The sequence below is a fragment of the Scyliorhinus canicula genome, chromosome 15 (genome assembly GCF_902713615.1).
Source record: "Scyliorhinus canicula chromosome 15, sScyCan1.1, whole genome shotgun sequence".
NCBI lineage: Eukaryota > Metazoa > Chordata > Chondrichthyes > Carcharhiniformes > Scyliorhinidae > Scyliorhinus > Scyliorhinus canicula.
The window spans coordinates 29,533,422-29,553,319 of record NC_052160.1 but is presented as its reverse complement, the minus strand read 5'-3'; the positions used below and the strand labels follow the sequence as shown (position 1 = coordinate 29,553,319).

At 46.4% G+C, this 19,898-nt stretch overlaps 1 protein-coding gene across 1 annotated transcript in view; it reads left to right on the top strand.

The window, feature by feature from the left end:
• Positions 1–19,898, top strand: part of abca3b (ATP-binding cassette, sub-family A (ABC1), member 3b) — a 191,204-nt gene that overhangs the window by 161,278 nt on the left and 10,028 nt on the right. Inside the window, 5 exon segments of the mRNA XM_038820903.1 lie at positions 14,547–14,738; positions 15,785–15,841; positions 15,843–15,973; positions 16,621–16,791; positions 18,780–18,964. Coding sequence (XP_038676831.1) covers positions 14,547–14,738; positions 15,785–15,841; positions 15,843–15,973; positions 16,621–16,791; positions 18,780–18,964 — 736 coding nt within the window.

The following is a 19,898-nucleotide window of genomic DNA, read 5'->3' as shown; positions in this document are numbered from 1 at the left end:
CGTGCTCCCGGAGTCCAGTAGGCATTTCGTCTTCTGTCCGTTGAGCTGGATCGTTGTCGTAGTCTTGGCGAGCGTGCGTGGTCTTGACTGGTCGAGCGTGATGGAAGCAAGTCGTGGCGAGAGTTCCAGGTCATCCTCAGTGACAGAGTAATCGCTGGCAGGGCCTTCCGTGTTGGCCCAAGATGGCGGCGCCCAGGGCCCGCACGTGGAATCGGGGCCCCAAGATGGCGGCGCCCAGGACCCGCACATGGAATCGGGGCCCCAAGATGGCGGCGCCCAGGGCCCGCACGTGGAATCGGGGCCCCAAGATGGCGGTGCCCATGACCCGCACGTGGTGTCCGGGACCCAAGATGGCGACGCCCTTGGGAACCTCGTGGCAGCTGGGGGCAGTATCAGCGGCGTCTGCGGGCCAGTCGGGGCATCCGGGAGCGGGGGTCGGGAGGACCATGGGCCTGTTGCGGGGGCCGGGAGGCGGGCCGGAGAGGTCGGGGCCCTGAGGGGGCCCGGGGGGGGGGGGGGGGGGGGGGGGGGGGGGCGAGCCGCGGTCGCTGCGCAGAACAGCAGCAACCGACTTGATCTGGCAGACCACCGCGTAGTGGCCCTTCTTCCCGCAGCTCTTACACAGAGCGGAGCGGGCCGGGCAGCGCGAGCGGGGGTGTTTGGAGAGGCCACAAAAATAGCAGCGGGGCCCCGCTAGTTTGTCGGAGAGTCCCGCAGCGCAGCCTGGGGAGGGGGGGGGTCGGGGTCGCCGGAGGACGGGGGTGGCGCATGCCATGAGGTCCAGGGGTTTGCTGCACGGCCAGGGGCGTAAGCGCGGGCGTTCAGGTCGGCGACCTCCAGGGAGGTTGCAAGGGTCCGTGCCTCAGCTAGGCTGAGGGCGTTCTTCTCCAGCAATCGTTGGCGGATAGAGGAGGATTGCATGTTGGCAACGTAAGCGTCTCTAATTAAAAGTTCCATGTGCTCAGTCGCCAAAACTTGGGGACAGGCGCACATTCTCCCTAGAGCTGTGAGGGCCTGGTAGAATTTGTCGAGTGACTCACCAGGGAACTGCTGTCTAGTCGTCAGGAGATGCCGTGCGTATACTTCGTTGACCGGCCGGAGAAAGTGTCCTTTCAGGATATCCATGGCCGCATCATAATTGCTTTCGTCCTCAATCATTGAATATACCGCCGTGCCCACGCACGAGTGGAGGATGTGGAGTTTCTGCTCCTTGGTGGGTTTGCTGGCTGCAGTTGTCAGGTAACTGTTGAAACACGTCTGCCATTGTTTAAAGATTGCAGGCGCATTTGAGGCATGCGGACTGGTGCGGAGGCAGTCAGGCTTGATGCGTAGCTCCATTCCAAAATTCTAGCTGATTAAATTGATGTACCATCAATTGGACGCGAGACACGATGAAGATCCAAACTGTGGCTTTAATCAGCTAGTTGTTAGCCCGATGGTCGACTACAGAGAAAGGCCGACCGTCGGGAAACCTGGGTACTTCTACTTGCCTCTCGACCAATTGGTGAGCAGTCACATGACTAGTCCCAGCCAATCAGACGAGAGGCACATGACCAGCCAGAGCCAATGGGAAACCAATGCTCTGCACCAATGGCAGTGCTCCCACTCATATCACCACAGCGCCACTATGAACGAGGCCATAAATATGCAAAACAATTACTAGGCTTCATTTCTGGAGAGATAGAATTGAAAACTAGGGAAGTTATGCTAACATATATTGAACTTTGGTTAGACCACACTTACGAGTACGACATGCAGTTCTGGTTAGCTTATTATAACAAGAATATAGATGCATTGAAGAGGGTGCAGAGAAGATTTACAAGGATGATACCAGAAATACATGGGTATACATATGAGGAAAGGATTGGCAATGAGTCTCTTTTCTCTTGGGAGAAGAAAGGCTGAGGAGGTAATAGAGGTCTTTAAAATTATGAAGAGTTTTGACAAAGTGGATACAGAGAGAATGTTTCCTTTAATGAGGAGGAGCACAACAAAAGACCCTGAATATAAAGTAGAAATCCGATCGGAAATTCAGAAGAAAATTCTTTCCTCAAATCCCACTGCTATCTGTGGAAATTCCAAAGACCAACAATCCTCTGGGAGAGGACATTCCTCCTCTTCTCTGTCTTAAATGGCAGAACTTATTTTTAAAATGTTCCCCCTTGTTATAGATTTTCTCCCAAGAGAAAACATCTCAGTATCTACCCATTCAAGCCCCCTCAGAGTTTTTTATACTTCAGTAAGATCACCTTGCATTCTTTAAACACCAGTGAGTATAGGCCCAACCTCACAGAATCACAAAGTTGTTCTGGCACAGAGGAGGCCATTTCTGCTCAATCTTTCCTCATAAGACAACCCAAGCATGGACCGGTTGGGCTGAATACCCTGTTTCTGTGATGTATATCCTCTGTATTCCTATGAAATAGCAGAGATGTTAAACAAATAGTTTGTGTCTGTCTTCACAGTAATATCAGAAGTCGAGGGTACCCAAGGTAGCGAATAACTTAAGGTCATTAATATCTGTAGAGAAAAACTATTGAAGAAACTTATGGGACTAAAAGCCAAGAAATCTCCACCACCGGATGGCCTACGTTCTAGGGTTCCAAAACAATTGGCTGCAAAGATAGTGAATGCACCAGTAATGTGTTTTTCCAAAATTACCTAGATTCTAGAATGGTCCCAATGGTTTGGAAGTCAGCAAATAATTTGTGGGGGCCACGAGTTTGTAAGTCAAACAAAACTTAACTTTATTTAAACAGCACCAGTACTTCATTACTAGTCTTCTTGCTAGCTGGTACCTAACTGGCCGTCTCTATTTATACAACAGAAAAGGTTACCGATTGCCTCACCCTCTTATCAAGGGAGTTCACATTCCCTAGGAGCTCCAAGTGACTGCAGGTTGTGTTTCCCTAGGCTCCTGTTGTTTTGGCTGTAACCCTGTTTCCAGTCCTGGTGTTTTGTATGTTGGCTAGTCTTTTTAGGATTTTGCAGCCTGGACTGAGGCAAGGAACAAGCCTGATACAGGTTTGATGAAGGGGTAGAAGAGCCCGCTGCTGAAAGTTGCTAACAGGGGAGAGAGAGAGGAGAACCGGCCCGATTGACTGTGTAACTCTTTGCACTGATGTTGGTCTCTATCTCATTGGTTGGGAATTGTATGTTTGTTATTGTATTCTTCTTGTTTATTGTTTTTGTGCCGAACAGCTGGGTGCTCGCCAGTTGTGCTTCTGTGCTCATGCTTCTGTGCACTGGGGTTTAGGGACACTCCCGGTGCTGGTGAGGGGGAGGGTTTTTTTTTCTCTCTCTCTCTCTCTCTCTCTCTCCCCAGCAGTGCTCCGCCTGTCCTTTTCCAGTGGACTGTTGCCTGTGGTCGTCATTCCACTGATGTGGGACTGCTGCTGGAGCACAGGGGGGTTGGGGGACGTGCGCTGGATGGAGCGTTGGCAGCTCTGTTTTGATTGTTAGCTCGGTTTTGTTTTTGGTCTTCTTTTTGTATTGTGTCTGTTTAGTGCTTTTTTGTGGTTATCCCGGATTTTGTAATGAACTGAGGCCCCTCTTGGGAGGGGAGAGGTGTTCTCTCTCTCTTTGAATGTATCCCGCATTGGAGTGTCCTTTTCTGGTGGTCTGGGGGGGGGGGGGGGTGCATGAGCATGTGCAAGCTTGAAAGCTTTCTTGTTGATTATTCATTGCTTTCTGTTTTTGGTGTATTGTGGATATTTTTAGTATATTGCCAGTTGTTTTGTATCCAGCTGTGTTCTTTTGTATTATGGAGTTGTTAATAAACTAAAATATCTCCATGGGATAATCAATTGTCCCTACCCAATAGGATCTGTGCAGGTTACAACAAAATGGAACATTGCTATTCAAGAAAGGTGGGCGAGAGAGCAGGGTTATCCCTCAACAGCAGATGAGCATTTGTCAATTCGTGTAGCTGATTGTACCTAACCAGAATGTCATAATGAAACTGTATGTGCAACAAGGCAAAGCTCAAAATTATACATCCCAGTGAGTTCAGGAGTTTGTAACTTGCTTTTATGCCATACTTAATTGAGGCTACATTAAAAATTGCAAAATTAATAAATGTGATTGTACATTTTAGTTCCCTTGAATGCCAGTTATTTTCAGTCAGATATACTGGATCAGGTTGATTGTGCTGACTCTTTGGACGCGATCCAACTAAATGGGAACAAAGTCTCAAAGCAAGCACATTTAGCCGCTTGTTTCCCAGAACTCGCAATGCTGAGAAACACATAGCTATACAATGCCATCCGCATTAAATAAGGGGCCTCAGCGGGGAGCGCGGCCAAGGCCGCACGTAGCCCCATTTTCTAGACTGAGGAGCTCTGCACACCATAACTCCTTGCTTTAAATGGTGCCTGATCTCCAGAGCCCCGCACAGCAACCCCCCAAGCCCCAACACATTCTGGGAGGGTCCCCAGCCTCCCCTCAACACCCGCACAGGGCACCCCTGGCCCGATCGTCAGCACACAAAATTGTCAGCTTGGCAGTGCCAGGCTTGCACACAGGTGGCACTGCCAGGGTGTCAGGTTACTCAGGTGGCACCAACACTGCCTGTGTATCACCTGCCCAAAGGGCGTGCAACTGGGAGCCTCCAATCCCCTGGAAGACCTCCAGGAGTGAAGTTCCCATTTGTGGGGACCAGTGCTGAACGGCGCTTGCCCAAGGTCTCTGAGGCAAAGAGGATAGATCCCAATGCCTTGGGTACCTCAGGAAACTGCATATTAAAGTGAGATTAGTTGTCTCGCTCTAATATGCAGATTTTCTCAAAGTAATCCTGCCCACAATGAATGTGATTTACACGGTAATGTCTTGCAAGTTCATGTTAGATCTCACAAGGCATTGAGAGCCAGGTAGATCCTGGCTTTATCAGCCACACTGCACAGAGGCAAGCTGCTTTATGGGCAAGCGTGGCTGTTGGATCGTGCCCTTTGTTACATCCCTCCATGTGGCTCACATTTGATGATGCATCCCAAATCTAAATCTCTGCTTATCTTTCCTACAACTCCATATTTGAATCTGTTCATTCATAGAATTGCATAGAATCTACAGCATAGAAATCGACCATTCAGCCACTTGGTCTGTGCCAACATTTTTTACTTTCCATCAGCCTCCACCCGCCCTTCTTTTACTGACGTAATCAACATATGCTTCTATTTATTTCTTACTCATATGTTACATAGTTGCCCCTTAACTGCATCTATTCTAGTCACCTCAACTGAAGGATGTGAAAGTTCTTGAGAAGTTGCACAGGCGATTTACCAGAATGGTTCCAGGGATGAGGTATCATAGCTAGAAGATTAGCTTGGAAAAGCTGGGGTTGTTCTCCTCAGGGCAAGGGAGGTTTGAGGAGACATCCTATAGCGAAATACAGAATTAGGAAAGGTTTAGTCAAGATAGGCAAAGAAAGAGTTGATGGTAAAAGGAAAAAGAAAAAGGGGATGTGAGGAAAAACATTTTTTTCTTTTTAAAATTCTTTTTCCAATTAAGGAGCAATTTAGCGTGGCCAATCCACTTACGCTGCACATCTTTGGGTTGTGGGGTGAGACCCACACAGAGACAGGGAGAATATGCAAACTCCACACGGACAGTGACGCTGGACTGGGATCGAACCCAGGTCCACAGCGCCACCATGCTGCCCCTGGGAAAACATTTTTTTACATAGTCATGGTAATGGCCTGGAATTCGCTGCCTATGAAGGTGGTAGAAGCGGCGACTATCAATTATTTCAAAAGGAAATTGGATGAGCTCTTCAGGGAAATAGATTTTCAGGGCTGTGGGATTGGGCAAGGGAATGGGACTGATTGGTTTGCTCTATACAGAGCCGGCATGGACCTGATGAACTGCAGATGCTGGAACCTGGATAAAAAACAGAAAATGCTGGACACTCTCGGCAGGTCTGACAGCATCTGTGGAGAGAGAATAGAGCTAACGTTTCGAGTCTGAATGACTCCTTGTCAAAGCTCCTTTTATGCTGTTCTAATTCTCGAAAACAGAAGACTACAGGCCAGGTATTCTGACATAAATTTTGGTAAAATGGTGTATCTATTATTTTGAATGTCTTAAAAGTCATAGGATGATCAGACAAAGTCAACATTGTTTTACAAAAGGGAAATTGTGTTTGACATATTTATTGGGAGACTTTTTTGACAATGTAATTAGTGTGGTTTAAAAATGGAACCCAGTAAATGTAGTATATTTGGATTTCTAAAAAGGTGCTGAACAAAACCTTAATATGCAAGACATGGGCGAATGGAGGTGGGGTAATATATTTGGATTGGATTTAATTTATTGTCACGTGTACTGAGGTACAGTGAAAAGTATTGTTCTGCGTACAGTCCAGACATCATTCCATACATGAAAAGACATAGGATATACATAAATACACAATGTAAATACATAGACACAGGCATCGGGTGAAGCGTACAGAGTGTTGTACTGCTCAGTAGCGAAGATTTGTAAAGAGATCAGTTCAGTCCATAAGAGGGTCAGTCAGGAGTCTGGTAACAGCGAGGAAGGAGCTGTTTTTGTACCTGTTAGTGCGTGTTCTCAGACGTTTGTATCTCATGCCCGATGGAAGAGGTTGGAAGAGAGAATAACCCAGGGAGGAGAGATCTTTGATTATGCTGTCCGCTTTCCCAAGGCAGTGGGAGGTGTTGACAGAGTCAATGGATGGGAGGCTGTTTTGGGTGATGGACTTATTGCGACTTCTGTGTGAGTGTGCTGAACACTCAATTTGGCTCTGTTTCTTGTCTAAGCTCTGGAGTCGCCAGGTGTCGTTAAGACACCGCCACAAGCGTCAAGGTGAAGTTCAAAGCAATAAAACCGTACACCAATTAGTAAGTCCAAACAACTAGAGTTTATTATAATACAATTATAATAACTACTCATGCACACGCTAAAAGGATTAAACTTATTCCTACCGCTAAACAACTAATACTTATCTCGAAGGAACTGCTGGGTCAGGGAACAAGGCCTCTTGCTCTGCTCTGGTCTGCAGACTTCAGATTGGTATCAATTGAAAAGGGGGTCAGGAGTGCCTATCTCTGGTAGCGGTCGTTGGGAGGCACTTGTTGGTGGCTGCTGTCCGAAGGCTGGAGTAGGAGACAGGAGACTGAACCATGTGTGGGACCTTTCTTTTATAGGTCCCAGGGGATCCGCGCCCCTTTGGGCGGACTCCTTTACCTGCTTGGAATCGATTGGGTCTCTTCCCAATCGATATGTTTGAACCCCCCAATCATGGGACAGTTCCTCGGTCACTGGGGCGGTTCTTGGGACTTATTGTTTTGGGCTCCTCTGGCACCAAAGGGTCTGGCCTTCCATAGAATGTATCGATCTGTGTTTAACTTGTTTCCATTGTATCTGGGGATCGCCCAGTATCGCCTCATTAGTATGTTAACTGGTTTCTTTTCACAGTGCCGTCTGGTTTCTGCAACAGTCAAAACTGGTTTCTGCAGTCGTCCCAATATACAATCGCTTTGCAAGCTGCTTGCTTTACAACATGTCCATTTTCCCTGCATTCCTTGCAATCTTCCATTTTGTGTTGGGCAGTGGCCACCCCAGGTGGCTACAGACTGGTCTGTGTTCATGACTCTCTGTAGTTTCTTATGGTCTTGGGCCGAGCAGTTGCCATACCAGGCTGTGTTGCAGCCAAATAGGATGCTTTTTATGGTGCATCTGTAAAAATTGCTAAAAATCAATGTTAATATGCCAAATTCCTTAGTTTCCTGAGGAATTATAGGCTCTGTTGTGCTTTTTTGGTCGTAGCGTCAACATGGGTGAAGCAGGACAGATTGTTGCTGATGTGCCCACTTAGGAATTTGAAGCTGTTAACCATCTCCACCTCAACACCATTGCCACTGATAGGGACGTGTATAATACTTTGCTGTTCGCATGGACGTAGGATTGGTTAATGGACAGGAAACAGCGGGTAGGGTTTACAGAGTATTTTTAAGTTAGCAGGCTGTAACTAATGGTGTGCCTCAAGGAACAGTGCTGGGGCCTCAGCTATTTGCAATCAATATTAATGGCTTAGGTGAAAAGACAGACTATTGCATCCAAGTTTGTTGGCAATACAAACTTGGTGTGAAAGTAGACAATGAGGAAGACACAAAGCAGCTACAAGGAGGTATAGACAGGTTAAGTGAGTGGGCAACAAGTTTGCAGATTGGCAGTAAGAATAGAAAAGCAGAAAAAAAGCTTGAAAATTTTAAATATTGATGTTCAGAGAGACTTGGTGAGTGTGTAGAAAGAACACCACAAAGTTAGCATGCAGGTACAGCAGGCAATTAGGAGGGCAAATGGCATTTTGGCTTTTATTGCAAGGAGACTAGAGTGCAAGAACAAGGAAGTCTAGCCACTATTGTACAGGGCTTTGGTGAGATCATACCTGGAGTACAGTGTGCAGGTGACAGTATAGGGAAAGCTCATGAGATTGGTTCCTGGTGTGAGAAGGTTGTCCTATGGTGAGCAACTGAATAAATTGACCCTATATTCTCTGGAGTTAGAAAGGATGAGTGATGATCTCATTGAAACATGCAAGAATGTGAACACGCTTGACATGGTAAACAATGAGCATTTAGATTCCCCTTGCTAAAGTATCTAGAACACAGGAGCACAGGCTCAGGATAAGCAGCTATCACTTAGGACTGAGATGAGAAAAGTCTTCACTCAGGGTGTGAATCTTTTAAATTGTTACCCCAGAGGGTTGTGGATACCCTGTCATTGAGTATATACACAAAGCAAACTAGATTTTTGATCTCTCAAAGAAACAAGGGTTATGGGGAATGGATAGGAAAGTCAGATTGAGGAAGATCAGCCGCGATCATATTGAATGACCAGCCAGAAGGTCTACTCCTATGCCTGTTTTTATTTTTTTACATGCTCATTAAAGACACAATAGAAATGCAGCTCTCTTTCATTTGTCATGGAATAAGCAGCCTCTTCCCTGTTCTTATAGCCAAGGCCTTGATGTGGCTGGTTTATTTCAAGTGACCCCAAGACTTTGATGCAGGGGTGGGGTGGTGTTTGAGGTGATGGCGATGGGTGAAAGTGCACTTTTAGGTTGAGAGGAAATGACTGAGCTTTCTGATTCAAGCTGATCCTGGCATTAACTCCCATTTGTGTTTATATTTTTTCAATTCGTTCACGGGATGTGGGATTCACTGACTAGACCAGTATTCATTGTCCATCCATAATTGCCCTTGAAGAGGTGGTGGTGAGCTGCCTTCTTGATCCGCTCCAATCCACATAGTGTAGGTACACCCACATTGCTGTTAGTGAGTGAGTTCCAGAATTTTGATCCAGCAACAGTGAAGGAATGACAATTTATTTCCAAGTCAGGGTGGTGAGCGACTTGGAGCGGAACTTTTTGTGGTTTTAGCAGGTGCTTTCTAAGGACACAGTTAAGGACACTGTGGTGTCTCTTGTAGATGGTACACACTGCTGCTGCTGTGCACCAGTGATGGGGGGAGTGAATGTTTGTGTAAGGGATACCAACAAGTGGGCTGCTTTGTCCTGAATGATGTCAAACGTCTTGAGTGTTGTTGCAGCTGCATTCATCCAGGCATGGGGAGTGTATTCCATTACATTCCTGACTTGTGCCTTGTAGATTGTGGATAGTTGTTGAGGGGTCATGAGGCGAGTTACTCGCCGCAGGATTCATAACCTCTGACCTGCTCCTGTAGGCACAGTATTTAGATGTCTAGTCCAGTTTAATTCCTGATCAATGGGCAATGCTTAGATTAACACTTGTCAGAGATGGTCATTGCCTAGCACTTGTTATTAAGATGGTAACTCTATAATACGAACCATGAAGCAAGTCTTGTCTTCTTCCACTCCAAGTTTATTGTGTTCAGTAATCACTTCACCACAACAGAACAGTGCCACCTGTATCCCTTTATATATTGGTGTAGTCTATTAAACAATAAGTGTAATCTGTTAAACAATTAAAATCACAATTCTAACTTAAGTATTAGGGGACATTAACTCTTTCCTAACATATTCCCCCTCTTAAAAGAAAAAAAGTGATCTTTAATTTTGACATAAGTTCCAATATACCATAACACATGTATATTTTGTTCTGCAATAAATGCAGAACTATTTCCCCTGTTTTTCCATTCACGTATAACTTCCTAATACGAACAGATGCCCCTCTTTAATAATTTCCTTTTTTTAAATACATTTAGAGTACCCAATTATTTTTTTTTCCAATTAAGGGGCAATTTAGCGTCAATTCACCTAACCTGCACATCTTTTTGGGTTGTGGGGGTGACACCCACGCAGACATGAGGAGAATGTGCAAACTCGACATAGCTAGTCACCCTGGGCCAGGATCAAACCCAGGTCCTCGGCACCATGGGGCAGCAGTGTTAACCACTGCGCCACTTTGCCGCCCCTCTTTAACAATTTCTAGAAACTTCTTTGAGCTCGCCCCTCTTTTCGTCAAACAGTCAGATATTGGTAATTGCTATCAACCCATATGATCCTCTTTACCTACTCTACCAACGACGGTTGCGTCCTTCCACTGGCTGTCTCCTTCTGGCAAGTATGTCACTTTGGTAGTTGTCCTTTGGGACAAATATTCTCATCCAATTCATTAGAATTACTATGACCCTCTTCAGATATCCTGTCAATTTCCACAATCTGGCACTTATAATTCTGTAACATATGTATATGAGAAGTACCTGGTCCCTCAGCACTTTTGAATCTGCAAACTTGTAATCTGTGCCCACTAATATATATTTACCCATTTACCCATTTAATTTTTTTCCAATTAAGGAGCAATTTAGCGTGTCCAATCCACCTACCTTGCATATCTTTGTGTTGTGAGGGCGAAACCCACACAAACACGGGGAGAACGTGCAAACTCTGCACGGACAGTGACCCAGAGCAGGGATTGAACCTGGGACCTCGGCGCCATGAGACTGCAATGCTAACCACTGCGCGACCGTGCTGCCCTACCGCCCACTAATATTGACAAGTGTACCCGAACAGTCTCGTTTCGATGCTGCAAAATGATTGTTTTACCATCTGTGCCTATGACCTTTCCAGTCATTAAATCCATCTCTCTTATGGTATGCCATATCTACCTGTTTGAAAATAGTTTCTGATAGCTGTACATTGTACCTCAAAGCACTCTGAATTCTTTGTGATTTCTGCTTTAAGGAATGCTCTTTTGCCCGCTGCAGTGCATTCAAATGTCAGAAAATCTGTCGCTCAGGGCATATTCGCTGTGGGTCGCGATGGTGTTCTGTATTTCTTAAATATATTGCATCTATTACTTGTCTGTTCTATACGTTTGGTGTATTCGTCATCTCTTATACCCCCATCCCTGAGCAAAATGTTTAATCTTTGGACAGTCAGATGGGCAAATTGCCGATGGTTTTAATACAACTTTTCGTTTTCTAGACTTCTGGTTCTCTGATGCTAACGGTACTTCTTTAATTTCTTTGTTCAATAATAAAGATATTTCGCTGGATACGACATCTGTGTTAATAAAATGATTCCTTCCATTGATTTTACAAGGAATCTCGACTCTTTTCAGCGATTTAAGGGTATTCTCATCCCCAAATATGAAACTTGTGGACCTTCACAATTTTTTAACCTTATTCCAACCTTTGTCACTTAGAGTCAAGGTAACATTTCAACCAGTCCATTCCACATACTGTAGATGGACATCCACTGTGTAATACAGCACAGTTGAAGGACTCTACGACCAGCACATTCATCACCGGACTGAAACTTCTCCTCACTAAGACAATTCCTTCACTTTGGTTAACTTATCCCTCTTCTTCAGAGTCTTCTGCCTTGTGTTTGGTTTCAAACACCCTATTATGTCATTCAGGACAGTTTATTGCACAACGGAACTTTGAATCACACCTAAATCCACATTCTGGGCATTGCTGGAGTTCATTTTTTTTGTTGAAATCTTCCAATTTATTCCTCTTGCTATAATTGTTAACGTTTATTTTTAGTTAGGGTGACATGGTGCCTCGTGGCGCCGAGAACCCCGGTTTGATCCCGGCCCTGGGTCACTGTCCCTGTGGAGTTTGCACATTCTCCCAGTGTTTGCGTGGGTCTCACCTCCACAATCCAAAAAGATATGCTGGATAGGTGAATTGGCCACACTAAGTTGCCCCTTAATTGGAAAAAAGAAATTGGGTACTCTTAATTTATTTTTTAAAAAGGTTATTTTTAGTTATAAATCTTCTTTAATGTTGATGCTTGCGGCCTGTTTCTAGACCATCTTGCCATCCCGTTAACATACTGTCTTCTATAGTCTGTCTTATTGCCGATCGTCCCATTTGTGTCATGGAGACTGCCGGGAATATTTGCCCAGGAACGTTTTTGAAACCTCTGACATTTGTTCCAGCAAGGTGTATCTTTCAGCAAATTTAACTCCAATCAAGACAGGAAGTCTATCCATTTTTGTAACTTTAGCACAGTCCAATAACTTGAATGCCAGCACTGATTGAGGAATTTCAATATGAAATTTTTGCAGCCTTGTATGCAATACGTTAATTTCTATCATGTACTCTAATATGGCGATAACCTCCGACTTCCTAAATTTGTCAAAACCTAACCAAGCCTCTTAAACATTCGGTAAATCTTATCCATGAAGTTACTAATGTATCCAATTGCTCTGGCTTTTGTATGATAATGAAAGTGCCAATGCCATTGTTTTTTCTTGGGCAAGGGCATAAGCTGTGTCCATCTGGCAACTTCATTCTTCCATTGGTCATAGGGTTGGTCCTCAAAAAACAATGGTGGGTAATCATAACACCGACACTCTACCCTTGGATTCAGTCATTTATTTCTCAAGTTACTTTAAATCGCTCTTCAGGCTAGAATTCAGAATATAGGCCGGGATTCTCCCCTACCCGGCGGGGCAGGGGATTCCGGCGGGACGGAGTGGCGTGAATCACTCCGGCGTCGGGCCTCCCCAAAGGTGCGGAATTCTCCCCACCTTTAGGGGCTAGGCCCGCGCCGAAGTAGCTCCCGCTCCACCGGCCGGTGCGAACGACCTTTGACACCCCGCCAGCTGGGGCCGAAAGGCCTTCGCCGGCCAGCGGAAATCCGCGCATAAACATAGAACAGTACAGCACAGAACAGGCCCTTCGGCCCTCGATGTTGTGCCGAGCAATGATCACCCTACTGAAGCCAACGTATCCACCCTATGCCAGTAACCACCCCCCCATTAACCTTATTTTTTAGGACACTACGGGCAATTTAGCATGGCCAATCCACCTAACCCGCACATCTTTGGACTGTGGGAGGAAACCGGAGCACCCGGAGGAAACCCACGCACACACGGGGAGGACGTGCAGACTCCGCACAGACAGTGACCCAGCCGGGAATTGAACCTGGGACCCTGGAGCTGTGAAGCATTTATGCTAACCACCATGCTACCATGCATGCGCCGGTGCGTCAGCGGCTGTTAACATCATACCGGTGCATGCACAGGGGAGGGGGTCTCTTCCGCCACCGACATGGTGAAGGCCATGGCAGGGCGGAAGACAAGGGGGGCCCCCATGGCACAGGCCCGCTCGTCGATCGGTGGGCCCCGATCGTGGACCAGCCCACCATGGGGGTACCCCCCCCCCCCCGGGGCCAGATCACCCTGCGCATCCCCCAGGACCCCGCGCCCGCCCACGCCGCCAACCCCGCCGGCACCAGATGTGCTTTGATTTCCATCGGCGGGACAGGCCTGTCAGCGGCGGGAATTCGGCCCATTGTGGGCCGTAAAATCGCCATGGGGGGCCCGCCAACCGGCGCAGCGCGATCCCCCCCCCCCCCCCCCCCCCCCCGCGATTCCCGGGTGGCGGAGAATTCGGGCTACGGCAGGGGGGGAGTGACGCCGGTCCCGGGCGATTCTCCGACCCCCCCCCCCGTTCCGCCCATAATCTTTTGTCTGAAATCTTAGTTTGCAATCCTTTTTTCATGCAGGCAGTAACCATCCTCTGCTATCATTGTTAAGTTCCAATGTTAACTCTACAATAAGAACTAGGAAGCAAGTCTTGCCTTGTTCAACTCTAAGTTTATTGGTTTTAGTATTCACTTCTCCACGACAAAGTAGTGCCACCTGAATTCCCTTTATGTATCGGTGCAGTCTGTTAAACAATTAAAACCCCAATTTTAACTTAATTACAAGGAAACAACTCTTCCTGAACACTTGTGTGCCATGAATTTTACTTGCCATTTATCAGCCCAAGCCTGGACAATGAGCAGGTCGTGCTGCACATGGATACTCACTGCCTCAGTATCTGAGGAGTCATGAATAGTGCTGAACATTGTGCAATCATCGGTGAACATTCCCACTTCCTACATTATGAAGGAAGGAAGGAAGGTCATTGATATTCATCCCCACTTCCTACCTTATGAAGGAAGAAAGGTCATTGGTATGAAGTAGCTAAAGATGGTTGAGTCTAGAATACTTCCCTGAGGAACCTCTGCAATGATTTTCTGGAGTTGAGATGATTGACCTCCAACTTGATGAACTCCCAGTCTGTGATTCACATTTTGTCTTTCAGATTTATCAAGGGGAGACAACGGTTGCTGTGAACAAGATGTCTTTAGCTGTAAATAAAGGGGAATGTTTTGGGTTGCTGGGGTTTAATGGAGCTGGAAAAACAACCACCTTCAAAATGTTGACTGGTGATGAGAAGATGACAGGGGGAAATGCCTATGTCAACGGTTACAGCATTATAAAAGAAAAGAAAATGGTGAGTACTCACCAACCATTCAATAATATGCTGTGTTTACAGCACAGAAACTGGCCATTTAGCCCAACTGGTCCATCCTAGTGTTTATGCTTCAGTTCAGCCTCTTCCCAATCTTCTTCATCCACTCTATCAACATATTCTTCTACTCCTTTAATTTTTCAGATTCCCCTTAAATTTCCACATTCCTATCACTTTGGGATTTATTAATCACTGTCATATATGATCCCTGGTTCTGATCTGCTTCATAAATGGGAACAATATCTCTATGTCTACCTTATCAAACCCTTTCATAATCTTAAAAAGCGCTAATAGGTCACCACTTAGTCTTCCCTTTTCTCGTGAACAGAACCCCACCTGTTCACTTTTTCCTGGTAAGTATAACTATTTTGCCCTTGTATCATCCTATTAAATCTCTATTGCGCCCTCCTTACAGTGACACAACAGCCATACAGTGACATAGTGAGCATTCAATGTGTTATATAGTACATCGGAGAACCTACCCTTTCGGTTTTTGCCAAATTCTGGGCATTGTATGTTGATCATTGTTAACCTGACTGGAATGCAGATGGGTAAAACATGGGGGAGGTTTCTCAGACTTAGGTTCTTGGCATCAGGCAGAGGGGGGAAGACCTCATCCCGGAAAAGGAGGAGATTCTCATCCCACAAGAGGAGGAGGGGGTTCCCATCCCACAAAGGTGGAGATTCCCATCCTGCAGCAGGAGGAGGAGCATCTCATCCTGCCAGAGTAGGGAGGGTCCCATCTAACATGAGATGGTGGAGGATTCCCATCCTGCAGGAGGAGGGTTTCATTCCCACAGGAGGAAGGAGGTTTCTATCCTGCACCAGGTGGAGGGGGGGGTTTCCCATCGTGCAGGAGCGGGGGATGTTTACCATCTCGCAGGTGGGTGGTAGTGTTGGGGGGGATGGGTGGTAGGGTTGGGGGGGATGGGGAGGGTGGGGGGCGGTTACAGAGGCGGTTACAGATCCTGGAACCGTAGCCCATTGTGCTTTCCTCATTTCCTTTTTTTTACTCAATTTCCGGATAGGTGCGTCAGATGATCGGTTACTGTCCCCAGTTTGACGCCCTTCTTGGTCACATGACAGGGCAGGGAAACACTGTTTATGTACGCACGATTACGGGGCATTCCCGAGCATATCATTAAACAGTGTGTGGATGATATGCTACAGAGTCTTCTACTTGAACCTTTAGCCCAGAAGCTGGTACGGACATACAGGTGAGTAAAGCCAAACTGTCACTACACCTTCTTCCCCTTGAACTCTCTTCACTGTTCATTCATTATAGATGTATGGGTCAGTACTCAAGAATTTTCTCAGTGGCCATAAAGTTTACAGATCATTTGGTCCATCACGTTCCTGATTGTGCGTGGTTTCAAAACATATGACGGTGATTATATAGCTGAAGGGAATGTGTTTGGATCTGATGGAGTGGGCTGGCGGGAGGTGGGTGGGGATTGAAAGAAGGGCTGCAGTAAACTGGAGGCTATGCCACCCAGAGGCTGCCCGATCAATGGCAAGGAAATTCCTGGGGGCAAGAGGTGCCACGCAGTGAGGGAACCATTTGTCAAGGTTGCCAGTCTCTCTGTGATTCCCAGTCTTTCTCCCTATGCCATGATTCTTGGTCCCTCCATAAGTCAAGATTCTCATCCTCTCTCCCTGTGCACGGATTTCTGGTGTCTCTTTCCCTATGCAGGGATTTCCGGATACTCTTCCCCCCACTTAAAAGAGATTCTTGGCCTTTTCCTGTGCCGAGAATCCTGTTTTCTGCCTCTCTCTCTCTCTCTCCCTCTCCCCACATGGAGATTCCTGGTAATTGTCTCTCTGTGTCAAGAATCATGCTGTTGCTGGTTTTGTCCTGTCCTAGTGGTGGGAATAAGAGGAAGTTGAGCACCGCAGTGGCGATGATCGGAAATCCTGCCGTTGTCTTCCTTGATGAACCTTCCACTGGCATGGATCCCGTTTCCAGGAGATTATTATGGGATTCAGTGACCAGATTTCTACACAACGGGAGGTCTATTGTCATCACCTCTCACAGGTAGGCAGTTTTAAAAAAATAATCTTTATTGTCACAAGTAGGCTTACATTAACACTGCAATGAAGTTACTGTGAAAAGCCCCTAGTCGCCACACTCCGGCTCCTGTTCGGGTACACTGAGAGAGAATTCAGATTGTCCAATTCACTTAACAGCACATCTTTCGGGACTTGTGGGAGGAAACCGGAGTACCCGGAGGAAACCCACGCAGACACGGGGAGAACGTGCAGACTCTGCACAGACAGTGACCCAAGCCGGGAATCGAACCTGGGACCCTGGCGCTGTGAAACAACAGTGCTAACCGCTGTGCTGCCGGGACGCCCATTAAGAGTCGAGTCACACTACGGTTCATAGTCACAGGAGGAGGTAATTCAGCCCCTTCAGCCTGCTTCATCATTTCAGATCACGTCTTATTGGTATCATAATTCCATTTGCTCACCTTGGTTCCATAATCTTCAGAATCCTTGCCTGACAAAAGTCTATCAGTCTCAGTTTTCATTTGAACCACCAGGATCAGCTGCTTTTTAAAGGAGACAGTTCTAGATTTCTACTATCTTTGTGCAGGAGTGTCCTGTCATTGCCCATGAGCAACCTGACCCAAATTGTAAGGTTAAAACCCCTTGTTCTGGATTTTTCCACCAGAGGAAATAGCTTCCCTCTACCTACTGTATAAAATGATTTAAAAATCATAAACACTTGAATTAACCCTTGACGTTCAATGGTTGTGGGAGGCAGTTAGAAAAGTGGAGTTGAGAGCACAACCAGATCAACCATAATCTCATTTAATGGAGAGCAGGCTCAAAGGGCCAAATGGCCTACTCCTGCTCCTAAGTCCCATATTCTTTCCCATCCTGACTCCCCATCCTTAACATCCTCAGAGTCATCATTAACCAGAAACTTAACTGAACCAACCCACAAAAGTATTGTGACTACAAGTGCAGGTCAGAGGCTGGGAATTCTGCAGCGAGTAACTCTCCTCTTGACTCCCCAAAGTCTACCCACCATCAGGAGTGTGATGGAATACTCCCCATTTGCCTGAATGTGCAGCTCCACAGCACTCCAGGAATTTGACACCAGTTAGGACAAAGTAACCCAGTTGATTAACACCTTTTTTGCCATACATACACACTGGCAACATTTATGGAATGTGGCACTGATGAGGTCAACACTTGCTGCCCATGCCATCATGGAATTTGAACCTTTGAACCCGTGACTTCAGTGCTCTACAGGTCTGGTGACATCACTACTCTGCCACCATTGCTCTTCTAATGCAGCAACTCACCATGTTTCCTTTGACAGAACCTTGCAAATACACAACCTCTACCATGCAGAAGGACAAAGACAGAAGGCACATGGTAGCACAACCACCTACAAGTTTCCTTCCAAGGCACACACTATCCTGACTTGGAACTATATCACTGTTCCTTCATTGTCATTGAGTGAAAATTCTGGAATTTGGTTGTACCACATTGACTGCAGCGATTTAAAGAGGAAGCTCACCATCAACTTCTCAGGGGCAATTCGAGATGGACAACAATTCACCAGGGATGCTCACAACCTATGAACAGATGAAAAGAAATGATCATCTCATCCTTGCTCTTTATTACTCTGTGGGTTACAAGCCTAGCCTGTATATCACCAGCTGACATTCTAGAATATAACATGAGAGCAGAGAATGGTTCACACTCTGAGAATGTCAGAGGGTAATCATATCATTTACATTTGCTTCCTGCCATTTTCCACAACGGCTATGAGGATTTTGCTTTCACCTTTCAGCAACCATCTTACGTTCTAGAAGCACAAGTCAATTCCCATTAATGATCACTACCTGCATACAATTAAATACAATTAATGTACAACCATCAGTCTCTGCCACATGTCCCCATGATTTAACCCTTATATATCCTTCCTAAGATGTAGTGAACAGAACTCAATGCAGTACTATGTTTCTAATACATGCTGTAACTGGTTTTCAACATGCTGTATTTCAGTATGGAAGAGTGTGAGGCACTCTGCACCAGGCTGGCTGTGATGGTTAATGGTCAGTTCAAATGCCTTGGGAGCCCCCAGCACCTCAAGAATAAATTTGGCAGTGGATACACGTTACTGGTCAAAATCAAGGGGGACAAACCTGATCTCAAGCCTTTCAAGAATTTTATTGAAACAACATTTGAAGGTAAGGAACTTACTTCATCTTTATTCCTCTACTTGAACTGCATATAAACAGGAATAGTCCTCTCTTTCTCTGTCACATACTGATGCTCTCATATACCCTTACTCTCAAATTCTCTCTCACATCCAAAACGTCTCTCTCATTCTCTCTCTCTCTCTCTCTCTCTCGCTCCAACACGTGTCTCTAAATCTCTGACTCCCTCTCTCTCCATCTCCCTCTCTATCCTTCTCTGCTCATTTTCTCTCTCTCTCTCGCTCCAACACGTGTCTCTGAATCTCTGACTCCCTCTCTCTCCATCTCCCTCTCTATAATTCTCTGCTCATTCTCTCTCTCGCTGCTCTCTCTTGCTTACCCTTGTTGTCTTCCTCACTCTCCCTCTCACTCCTTTCTCTCTTCTTCCTCCCGTCTATCTCCCACATTCTCTCCCTCCCACACTCTCTCTCTCCCACACTCTCTCTCTCCCACACTCTCTCTCTCCCACACTCTCTCTCTCCCACACTCTCTCTCCCACACTCTCTCTCTCTCCCACACTCTCTCTCCCACACTCTCTCTCCCACACTCTCTCTCCCACACTCTCTCTCCCACACTCTCTCTCTCTCCCACACTCTCTCTCCCACACTCTCTCTCCCACACTTTCTCACTCTCCCACACTCTCTCTCTCTCCCACACTCTCTCTCCCACACTCTCTCTCCCACACTCTCTCTCCCACACTCTCTCTCCCACACTCTCTCTCCCACACTCTCTCTCCCACATTCTCTCTCCCACATTCTCTCTCCCACATTCTCTCTCCCACATTCTCTCTCCCACATTCTCTCTCCCACATTCTCTCTCCCACACTCTCTCTCCCACACTCTCTCTCTCCCACACTCTCTCCCACACTCTCTCCCACACACTCACTCTCCCACACTCTCACTCTCCCACACTCTCTCCCACACTC